Source organism: Pempheris klunzingeri, chromosome 11, assembly GCF_042242105.1.
Source record: "Pempheris klunzingeri isolate RE-2024b chromosome 11, fPemKlu1.hap1, whole genome shotgun sequence".
In the NCBI taxonomy this organism is placed as follows: domain Eukaryota; kingdom Metazoa; phylum Chordata; class Actinopteri; order Acropomatiformes; family Pempheridae; genus Pempheris; species Pempheris klunzingeri.
The window spans coordinates 8,114,667-8,126,203 of record NC_092022.1 but is presented as its reverse complement, the minus strand read 5'-3'; the positions used below and the strand labels follow the sequence as shown (position 1 = coordinate 8,126,203).

The following is an 11,537-nucleotide window of genomic DNA, read 5'->3' as shown; positions in this document are numbered from 1 at the left end:
CCAAAAAAAAAAAAAAAAAAACCTTCTTCCTGCCTCCATAAGAACAGAGTCTCCATCTGAAAGGATTCTTTTATGCCAAGGAAACGAGGTCCAAGGCAGAAGAGAGAGCGTGGATGGGGGAGGGGGTCTCGGGGCTTGGATTTGTATGGAAGGCTGGGGTAAGAGGTGGCCATAAGTTCAGCAGAGGCTCGCTCGGTACTGGAGAGTGTGCCCTAGAGGACTCTTGTGCCTTTCGCTGTAAAGTGTTTCCCTCCTTAGCTCCAAGGTGATCGGGTTGTGATTGATTATCTCCTAGTATCACCTCAGAGTCCAAAAACACAATCCTAAATGATAAATTCAATCATTTTCCAAGCTAAAGACCGTTTTTCTATGGTTGGAAACAGACAATGAGGGGAAAACAGGCCAACAAAAGCTACTAAAACAATGCATATTAAACTGAGTACACAGTGTTCTTACTGTATTAAATGCACAGTTGAACTCGGAGCAGTTTCAAAACATGAATGTATGAGTACTTTCTTAAATACACAATATAATAAGGTGGATTAAAACAAATATCTATCACCTCATTGCTAATGTTAGTATTGCTATAAATACATATAACCAGGGTAACAGCAATTAAAATTCCTCGTTCCTGCTGTGAGCTTAATGCCAAACCTAATTACACATGCATACTTCAAATAGTATATACACTATTTATGGTTAAGGGAACATTAAAACTTAGTCACAATATCATAAGTATACTATTTATAAATGTGAGCAGCTTTTTTTCAAATAAACAAAGCACACTCTTCTAAAAGTTTAGAAAAATGTAAAACAATTTATTGATTAAAAAAAATGATACACAGTGACTGGATTAGGAATGAGAAAGCATTGGATGCAGCGGTTAACCTGGACTCAGGTACCAAACTGAACTCGTGAACTGACCAAAATGATGCCTTGCTGAACTTTATTATGTCCTTCAGAGCGGATTATAGGAGATGGCGTCTACACAAGAAGAAAATCAATGTGGGCTGATGTTTGCTGAGGATGAACAACGAGACATGACTTCATGTATACAGAGGTGGTGTAGTTGTGCAGTTCTGATGGTGCTGAGCGAGGGGGATCACATCTCTCCACACTGTGCGATGAGGATGGGGAGCTTGGGCTTGTTGTTGGGTCCCGTAGGAACATTCTGTCAGGACGAAGGAGCACAAATGTACAACTCAGGACTTTTATGTAAACGCTGTACCCAACTAAAATGATCCCTGGGGATTTATGCACAAAATCATTACTTAGACACGATGCAGTAAAGGATTAATTTATTGCAAGTGTCCGTTATCGGGTTTGGATGCCAGCTTTGAAATATCTATGTCTTACGTTGAGAGATGAAAGAGTTCAGGACAGTGAGCACCAAAAATGTTAAACAAGCACGTAACACATTTTTAAATAAGTACATAGAAGTAGTTAGTAGTTAATATTCCACTGAGTTTTTACCTCAATCTTTCTCATGATCAGCAAACCATCGACCACTTTTCCTGCAACAGCCATGAACAAGACAATTTAACTCTGGCACACAAACAAATTAAAACAGAGCTCTACATAAATATGAATGCGAAATTAATATTGTAGAATAACTCACCAAAAACAACATGTTTCCCATCTAACCAGTCACATTTAGTGCAGGTGATGAAAAACTGACAACCATTTGTCCCTGGACCGCTGTTTGCCTGAGTGAGACAAACATGATTGAAACAGAATGGCAGTTTTTAAACATCTGTTTAGGGAAGGTTGATTCACTTTGAATGAATCAATCAAATCCCACTGTCTTTAAAGACTGAGGTCAATTTACCTTGAATGGATTAATTCAATCTTAATTAACTTATTATATCAAACAGAAGAATACCTTCCAAGCACCTTGGATGAAGTCAAAGTAAACAGACCCTTTTCCTGATTCAACTGTGTCCCTAACATCTGAGCACTGACCTACATACATACCATGGACAGAAGACCAGGCACAGTATGCTTCACTCTGAAGTTTTCATCTGCAAACGGCCCTCTGTAGATGCTGCAGATACCAGTTCCATCACCCTTCACAAAGGCAGACAACAGAGCATAAACCAGGGCTCACAAAGAAGAGAGAGAGAGAGCATTTTAAATTTTGATGTGCTGTAGTTCACCACACGTCCACCAGGGGGAAGAAAACAGGCACTCAATTCAAACTGCAGTTTCACCGACATCATGGCAAGATTTTTTTTTAATTTAATTAAGAAAAGAAATATTCTATCATGGTACACATTCAATTACTTGCTGGATTTGAAGGAAAGATTATAAAATAATGTAAAAATAATCATATTATTGAATTTGAGTGTAAAAATTCATTACATATTTTGAACATGACAAATATACCACAAATATACAAATATACCACTGTTGATTCTGCAGGGTAAATCTCAGACGTGCTAAAGTAAAATTCACTGGATTTTTATGTGAATTTAAAGAATATAGGATCTCTCAAATTTGTAAACACTAAAAAAAGTAATAGAATTGTCAAATTGGTCAAAAAAAGAAAAACACGTCCGTTTTATTATTAAATTTCTTATCATGACTGTACCTTGATGCCATTTATGTATCCCAATTATGTTGTTTGCCTTTCGTTGTTCATAATTTTATTTATTTGTTTTAATTTAAATGATTGCTTCTCTGTATACCTTTGTGTCTGCACTGGCTGTATACTCGAACCTTTCGGAGTAAAGATCGGAAAAAAAAGCAAGGGCCAAGGCCAAGTTTGAAAACATTACATTCTTTATATTGTTTGTGTGAAAAATCTTCCTGATTACTGTTGGTTTACATGCTTCCTTACACAAATTCATCCTTTTTTTATCCACTCACAGCAAGCAAATATATATTTAGATATTTTCTGCTAAGAAACTTGCTCTCCAAAAAGACTTCAAATTCAGCGTTCGTTGTAATGTTGCCAGACATGTGAGTGCCATCGTAAAGATAAGATATGACAGGGGCACTAAACAGACAGCAGAGGAGGTGTATATGTACTCACATTTACAAAGTCTCCTCCTTGAATCATAAAGTCTTTGATGACCCTGCAGATGAAGAATGAAAACATATCAGTAAAAGCTGTAAGACATACCGATACACAGCCTGTAAAAACATCCAATTCACCTTTTGTCACAAAAGCAACATTAAATCTACTTAGATTACATGTTGACATTAAAAAAAGAAGAAAACTTCTAAGGCAGGTAAATAGTTTTTTATAGACACAGGTAGGTTTTGTAGTTCTCATTAAACATGAAACAGAAATGTAATTTTAATGTATGTATTCCAGATGATGCATATTATGAATGATTAAACACTAAATAAATGTCATAATACCAAGTAATCTGATAAGATTGTAGGTACTTGGTTCCACCGATGTGCTGTGATATTTGGCTGTAATGGTGTACAGACCTCATGAGCTAACATTAGCTGTCTAGGATCCAGGACCCCCCTTGTTTGTGAGTCATTTTGGCACTAGAACTATAAACATGAAGGAAAACGGGGGCAGAAATGCCAAAGCTGACAGCAGGTACACCAAGGAGACAACCAGGTTGAATAAATGCTCTAAAAACCACCAGAGGGGATGGCTTTCTACTCCAAATCATTCCAAAAATATCTTTAAAAAATCCTTAAAATCTTTCCAACGAGTGGAAGTTCCAATGTTGTGTACCTGTGGAACGTGCAGCCTTTGTAACCAATAGGGACTCCATCCTTCCTGTTGGGCAGCAAATTCATACAGAACAAAATGAAGTTAGTACAAGACAAACATACTGTCAATTCTCACAAAGCAGGCTTGTCAGTGTGATGTGAGGTTTGGAAGTAGTAGTTTGGGATGGGGAATCAGTAAACAATCAATCAGGAATCATTTTACACCCCACTACAGGCCCGGATGCATCATTGGCTGGCAGCTGTTGGACCTTCACTTAAAGGCTCCTCTGCTGTTGGAACACCACTGAGGAATAGTGCTGGCTTGCATAAAGAACACCTGCTCTTGTTAAACGGTCTCATATTTCTTCCATGTTAAATGGCCATGCGGAGCATTTATCAGCTTCGGTGACTCAGAATAGCGGCAAGGGACAGAGCAGATCCACTACCATGTTTAATATGGTACCACACATCATGGGTTAAAAGCTTCCTTTCAAAGCTTTCTCCAAATAAGCCCATTCAGAATTAAAAGAGAAAGACAGCTGATCACGTGGCTTTGTGTGTTACAGCAGGTTGTGGCTCAGTGTGTACTTGCTCTCAAAGTGCAGCTTTTGCTCAGACGTGGTGCATTTTGAACGATGTGTACAAAATGTCATGTGTTTAGCAACACCTGACAAATCAACTTTAAAATCTAAAGCAATAAGAAATATGTGTTTTGAGTTTGTCATATCACAGAAAAATGCATTATTAACATAATATCTAATATATGATATTAATATCTGCAGCATTTGGACAGAAGGAGCAGTGAGAGAATCAAATAGAGCACATAGTTTTTTCTTACTGCATATATCTATCTATCCTACTGTTCAGCTTTGAAAAATCAACATAAATTTGATTTATTTCTTTATTTTTGCCCCTAAATTAATATTTTGTACACAAGGATGCACAGCTGCAGCCAATAATCGTTCCTCTGATCCTGCTACAGTCCCACCACAGCAGTCCTCTCCAGGCTCTTTGACATGCACACGTACACACAAAAACACCCTTTAGAGACCCGATCAAGTGTATATTGGGCCAAATAAAAAGGTTTCTCCAGCAGACCACCATTTGTGTTAATCAGGTTTCCCTGATACACGAAACGGGTTCCTCATTTTCATGTTTCAAAACTCAGGTTGCTGCCACATGAATGAAAGCGCAGGTGGTTTACTGTGGAGGATGGTGAAGTGGTGTCTGTGTAGCAAGGAAGAATACAACCCATCACAGCCTCACCTGAACTCTCCAGTGCAGAACTGCCTGTAAGAGATGATAAAACTGTAAGTAACATCTTTGAAACTTTGTGTTACCATATGTACCTGTGATGTCTCTTTTCTCTGAAATATCTAAAAACAGACAGTGTGATTCAATAATGTGAGCCATACCGGAAATTCTCTGCTGTCTTTGGGACCACGTCGGCAAACAGCTCTATCTTCATCCGTCCAACATCCTGACAAACCGTTGAGAAAAACTTTGTGTTAACAATTGAATACACAAAACAAATTAAGACAGAAGCTCACAAACCTAAAAGATGGGACAGTTTCGCCTCAGGCAAAACTAAACAGGATGAATTGAAACTGACCATTCCTGTTCCCGGAAGCCCTTTTTAAAAACTCATCCGGATGAACCAGTTACACTGGTTACCAACAGCGTTTAGCTCAAAGATACGTTTACTGAATAACTGGTATGTGGTGGTCAGGCCACATTAAGCTTATTGTTCCACCATCTTTCAGTTGTGTCGACTTTGCTGGAAACATCAAGTAGACTCTGTTCCACCTCAACAATACGAGCTATTTTGCTGCAGTTCTGAAGCCATTTCAAAGCCATGGTCAAAGCATACGTAATATACAAGATGGAAATGAGAAGACGCTGCAATCTTGATGCAGCACATTACTGGTCATGAAATCCTCTACGAGCTGTGTGTTCACAAGTGTGTGAGTGTGTGTGAGTGTGTGCCCGTCCACCCAGACCTCCCACAACCCGGAGGGGTTGATACGCAAGTGGCCGACCGCTACAACAATGTCCGTGTGTGAAAACAAACAACGTGCTAGTGTAAAAAGAGCGGCTCGACCTCATGACATCACTGCACAGCTCTGCCTTCACTCCACACAGAAGACTCACAGTGAAACAAGCAGCCACTGGACCTCCTGTCGTTAGCATTTAGACGACACAGTACAGTACGTCTGAGTTTCCACGCAATGAAATCAAATACACTAAGTGTTGACACGGAACAAACATCAACCACAGAACATTTTATCTGTTGAGGGTTTTCTCTGGCTGGAGCCTGGCGTCCACTGAGGTCAAGTGTCTAATGACAGGTAAGACAGCTTCTAACATTTGAGGGAAAAAAGTAGTTCCTTATCAGGTAATGCACAAATTTAAGGGTCTGGTGTCTACATTTTGATGCATCTATACTGTCGAGCCACATTTGTTGTAGGGTGGAATGAGGGCGTCAAAGTCACCATCACTTCAGGGATGGCGAGGAAGATTACAGAAGGCATAAAGTGCAAAGACTTGATTTTTTACACAAGGCAAAGGGCATCACCTTACAGTCACATTCAAGGGTGCAAACTCCACGTAAACTGTGACAGCTACATCTACCACACCTACTTTAACTGCACCTGCATGTGGCTGTTAATATTCACACAGAGAGGGAGAAAGAACAGTCACACACAAAGCAAACAAATCAAGCCGAGTTCCTGTGACAAATTAAATATTAATCACCCTTTTTTATCAGGTTCTGTAAGCCAGCTGCATGTGAATGTTTGAAACGCTTTACAGTCATATTGTGATTTCATTATTTCTGTTTATGAAAAAAAATAAAAAATCAATTCGTTTTGTAAAAATATATATTCTAATTATAATGTAGCATGGACATTATGTGCTTTTACTCTTTAAGGATTTGTTATACTGATTTTCAACTACCTTTAAGCTACTGTATCAGGAATATTTCAGCATACAACGTAACATTGTGATTGATGGAGCCAGTATAGGTGGGAAAAAACCCTTAACTGAGCTAACTTTTTTTTTTTACCAAACTGAGGATTTCATTAAAGGCATATATAAGTAGAACCAGCTCATTATTTACCACAGGCTGTTGTTTTCTGGGATTTTAGTGTATTTGTATAGAGAAATGGTGAACAAAAGCGGTCACATGGTGCAGTTTCAACTCACAGGTAATGTTAGTAACTGCGTTTCTAATCTGGTTACCTGTTACTCGAAGTGCAGATCGACATAACAACAGGCACAGTCACCTCTAGGGCATATAGGAGGGAAACAAGCAGGATTCCTTGAAGGCACACAAGGCGTGTCCCATCACTTGTTTGCATTCACAAATAGGAAGGTGGGGCCGTAAAGATCTGCCTAATAGAGAACCAGTCCACCTGACAACAGTCACCAACGAGGAGTCTTCATGAAAGCATGAACAGCCTCTAATTCACTGCAAGAGTTAAACATCTGGATCTCTAGTGAAATCCACTGGACTAACACAGAGAGGTACAGACTTCCTACTCATTGTTCTACTTTTCTACTCGTTGAGTAAATGCTACATGCCTCAAATGGCAGAACCTGCTTTACCTCTCACCGGTGTTGCAAATAATGTGGAAACAAAATGCTGGATGCAATGCAAAACAGACAAACCAGGATTAAGTAAACGGCATGTTTTAACTTGAATACAACATATTTGGAAAAAAGCCTTTACAAAAAATAACCTTTACACACTTATAATTGTCAGTGTACTGTACTGACAGTGAGGGACACCGGGGTCATCAGAGGCTCAAATGTAAAGTTTGCAGAGGCTGATGATGGTTTTTCCTCTAATAACTGGCCTATTAAGTTATAATTAAACCAAATCTGGCGAGAAATTTATGTCACCAGGTCTAAATTTAACCTCTCAGTGTTTTACCTGCACGTGTTCGGCCGATACTCATAATCCATAGAGGCAAAGTTTTTGGAAATTAGCACATCAGTTAAATCTGTTAATGTCTGTGAAGCAAAAAAGGTTGGTTGGTTATCTCTCAAAATGTGATTAAATATGTATAACTCACACCAAGAAAATGCAGATGCTTTATAAACATAAAAGTCTACAAAAAAAATGCATATAGTGTTACAACTGTTTAAGCCGAGTTTTGCGGTAAAAATGCAGGATTTTATACCTCAATCCTTCGCTGGAGTGTTAAATGTGTGACCAGCCAAAAAGCATCTATGTACGTTTTCTTGTTTTTCAGTTAATATCCAGCGTTTGTGTAGCCAAATTTCCTAACCAGTGTTATCTTGTCTTTTGCAGCATTCCCTTGAAGCATCTTGATCCTGAGCTGAGCACCGTTACAATAATATAAATGCTTCCTGCGTCTCTAGAAACCAGCCAAACTGTCAAAATGACAGCCGTTATAGAGCAATGGGAGGGGGAGTCTGGCTGTCATACAGACAACACTGTGAAGTATCTGTTACTTATGCTTTTCAAATTGGGAATGGATGCAATGGTCTTTCACTTATGCTGTCAAACGCTGTCCACCTGCTTTTTAAGCATGTGCAGCCTGTCCATCATCCTGGCTGACTTGGTGACTGCGTATTTAATGGCGATTGTGTTGTTTCTCGGGGCTGAAAGCTCTCTTGTGTCACCCTGCTTCATCTTGGCTAACGCCTCAGCGACATATGGAGTACTGCCGCTGCCCATGATGTTCTTGGGTCTATTGGACTACTGCTTGGAGGGCACCTACCTCTGCAACCAGAGGGCCTTCTGCAAACTTTTAAGAAATGCAGTTTTGACATTGCTGGTGTGGATGCTAGCTGTCATTTACTCCTTCTGTTTTGTCAAAGCTGAGCTGATAGAACTGGAGTATGCGACAGGGATAAAGGCTCTAGTGTGCAATGTAGAGGAGTCTACGGTGATTACCTCCTTAACGTTGGGGCTTTTTGCAGCATTACTTTGTATGTTGCTGCCCTTTTGGTCAAGGATTCCCCAATGGGTGAAAGAAGCTGATAGGTTATCTGAAGCGAGGAAAGAACAACACAACCAGAGCAGCGTCTTGTTCATCTCAACCAGCTGCACAGACACAAAAAGCAGTGAGGAGAATGATCTGGAGGAGACCATCTGGCTGCGGCCACCTCTGTGGATCAGCCTAACACTGGGTTTTGGTATGTTTTGGATGCCTTATCTCGCTGTATCTGTGGCCTGTCTGGCCCTTGGCTTTGGAGTACCTGCCTACATCACTGTTAACCTTCTGTGGTTGGAGTGCACTAACAGTTTACTGGTGGGGATGATGTTCTGGGCAAAGAGCGAGACCCAAGAGCCATACAGCCGTCTACCAGAAAACGTGTGCTTATGGCACATTTACTGGCATCTGAGCAAAGGAACACAACAGCAACAACTCCCTGTAGCAGAGTTCAACCCATCAAAAGGGAAGAGAAACACTCTCTTCTATGTGTAATACACAAAGAGAAAACAAACCCGGTATATCACAGACCTGACAGCCAGCAGCAAGTGAAAACCATGATATGGGAAAGTGAATAATGTGAGAAAGTGAATAAGCCTGTGAGAAGGCTGTGTTACATGCTGAAACTGACTCACGACAGAAAAAAAGCCTGGACACGGAAATGCGTCTCTCACTTCTACATCAGCACGTGCTGAAGTCCTTTGGAGCAAAGGATTTAACTGAAAAACTGAGACCGGACGCCCAAATGTAATTATTTGAAGCTTAACTTTTGTAAATATGTACAGGAATGTTTCCTCTACTTTTATTTCTACATGTTTGTCATAGTGCCATTTTCAAAGATGATTGAAAAATTGAGGGAAATGCTATGACGACTCAAGGTTTATATCTAATTGTCAAAATGCTTCTCAATAAACATCCTGAACACAGTCCTTCATTTTTTTTTCCCTAATACATTTTTCTACACAACTGCAGAGGTCTGGTTATTATACCTCAACATGTTTCTCCTTCTCCACGGTGAGCACTTCAACTCCCAAGAAGAAGACTATCGCTGAATGAGGTAGAGTAGCCAATGGAGGGAGTGAATCTGAAGAGTATTTCTGCTTTTATGGGTCAGCATGGAGTGTGTGAGTTAAAAAATAGGGATGATACATTGTTTTCTAGCTGGCCTACTTCATTAAGTTTGCTACATGCACTGAAACATGCAATAAACCAAACAGTGCCAGGATAAAAAAAAAATTGCTGAAAAGTAAAAAGTAGTTGCTGGTACTAAACGTACTTAACAAGTCAAACTCATGTAGATTCAGAGCATCAAGTACTGAATACTGTCCAAAGAGAAGTATGTACCATATGTTGAATTGTATGTACAATGAATATTGCAATGTATTCAGAACTACCATGTCAGTAACTTTCTACATTTTTGATACAGAAATAAACTTTGTATTTATTCTGCCAGGTGGTTGTGATTCTAAAAAGCTTGTAAGTAATTTGGTGTAAAGTATGTAACAGTTGTTTGTCTCCAGAAAACTTCATTCCACCTGCACACGTCAACGTTCCCACCGTCTGTCATTTTGAATTTGTCTGGGTTCTGTTGCATCTGAAAAAATGCTTTCATACTTGTTCTACAAAATGAAAAGTTTGCAATACCAGACTTGTTCAGGCATGCAGGGGTTTCAGTGGTGCATGTATAAACCAAATGCAGAGACAGTCTGGTTTGTTGGATGCCATTTGATGATGATTATGAGGTTTAAAAACAGTATCTTCTCTCCACGTAGAGTTCAAATGGGGCCAAGCAAAGAACTTAATTCAACTTTTATATAAGTTTTAGAAAACCCGTTTAAAGAGGTTAAGATGATCAAAAGGTGAACAAAAAGGCTTTTCCATTACACTGAACGACATCTTGATATCTAAATTATACTGTGTCTTAGAGCGCTTTTCAGTCCCGTTTTCCTTTCTAGACTTCAACAAATTAAATCTGTAAGGTCATCTCTTCCCTTACAGGCAAAAAACTTGGTTTAAGTATAATAAACCTGCACTGATCGACATTTGAACAGTTGTACCGTAATTGCACTATTATCAAACATGTGGATGAAAAGGATTTTATTTTATATAGCACCAGTGATGTTGGTAATACTTACAATGCATACATGAGTTCACTGGATCCCAACTTTAACAAACATGAGTATTAAACCTGAGGCGAGGTCTGACAACGTTAACATAACGTTAGCTGGAAACTAAAGTTAGCTCATCTTTGTTCTTTACTCACCTGCCCTCCGATGGTTATGTCGAAGAAGACTATCGGGTTGTTGGGATTAGTTGCCTGAACAGACATTGTGGCACTTCCTCCGCTTTTTAGACTCAAAAATATATATTTAATACTTTTACACGAAAATAATATGAATGAGCAGCATGTGCGCCATTAGCATCTACGGTGGCTCAAGGGTGACATGTTACGGGACGCCGTTGGGGACAAAATACTCGCGTCACGAAAAGTGCGATGGTTAAAAACCTGCGATAAAACCACCATTGTGCCGCCTGGTGGTGTGGCGCTGAATACCATCCAATACTTGTCATAAACCAGACAAGTCTGTACTCACAATGGTCAGTCTGCACGATTAATGACAGAAAATGGCTTTATATGATGGTATTTCTGTATAAAATACCAATAATGCAATCTTAAAACAGCCTTAAGCATCATCCTCAAAAATAATTAATCCTTTTTTAGAGGATGAACACAATCTTTGAGGACATTTTTTAAGGAGCATTTTAACATTACATTAAAGCAAGTGCCTTTACGCAGAATATCAGTACTGTGTTGGGCATCATGTAACCCTTTACACCACTGCACCCTCTACATTTAAACAGGCACACTGGTCAACACTTAACACACATGTAGCA

General features: G+C 39.4%; 2 protein-coding genes across 2 annotated transcripts; one reads left to right on the top strand and one right to left on the bottom strand.

The window, feature by feature from the left end:
* Positions 1 to 797: 797 nt before the first annotated feature.
* Positions 798 to 11,075, bottom strand: ppih (peptidylprolyl isomerase H (cyclophilin H)). The gene is made up of 9 exons (XM_070840168.1): positions 10,906 to 11,075; positions 5,094 to 5,158; positions 4,945 to 4,968; positions 3,701 to 3,745; positions 3,035 to 3,077; positions 1,975 to 2,067; positions 1,619 to 1,706; positions 1,474 to 1,514; positions 798 to 1,171 (listed from the first exon to the last, which is right to left on the bottom strand). The coding sequence occupies exons 1-9, from the start codon at positions 10,969 to 10,971 to the stop codon at positions 1,103 to 1,105; spliced, it is 534 nt and encodes a 177-aa protein (XP_070696269.1). The 5' UTR covers positions 10,972 to 11,075; the 3' UTR covers positions 798 to 1,102.
* On the top strand, positions 6,935 to 9,559 carry LOC139210177 (probable G-protein coupled receptor 160). The gene is made up of 2 exons (XM_070840167.1): positions 6,935 to 7,203; positions 7,994 to 9,559. Exon 2 carries the CDS (start codon positions 8,046 to 8,048, stop codon positions 9,135 to 9,137), a length of 1,092 nt encoding a protein of 363 aa, XP_070696268.1. The 5' UTR covers positions 6,935 to 7,203; positions 7,994 to 8,045; the 3' UTR covers positions 9,138 to 9,559.
* Positions 11,076 to 11,537: the final 462 nt, after the last annotated feature.

Coding starts and splice junctions, on each gene's coding strand:
- LOC139210177 (XM_070840167.1), top strand. CDS start 8,046: ATGCTTCCTGCGTCTCTAGAAACCAGCCAAACTGTCAAAATGACAGCC.
- ppih (XM_070840168.1), bottom strand. CDS start 10,971: ATGTCTGTTCAGGCAACTAATCCCAACAACCCGATAGTCTTCTTCGAC. Junction 3,078..3,700: donor AAAGGCTGCACGTTCCACAG/GTACACAACATT, acceptor CTTCATCTGCAG/GGTCATCAAAGACTTTATGA. Junction 1,515..1,618: donor TGGGAAACATGTTGTTTTTG/GTGAGTTATTCT, acceptor TGGCTGTTGCAG/GAAAAGTGGTCGATGGTTTG.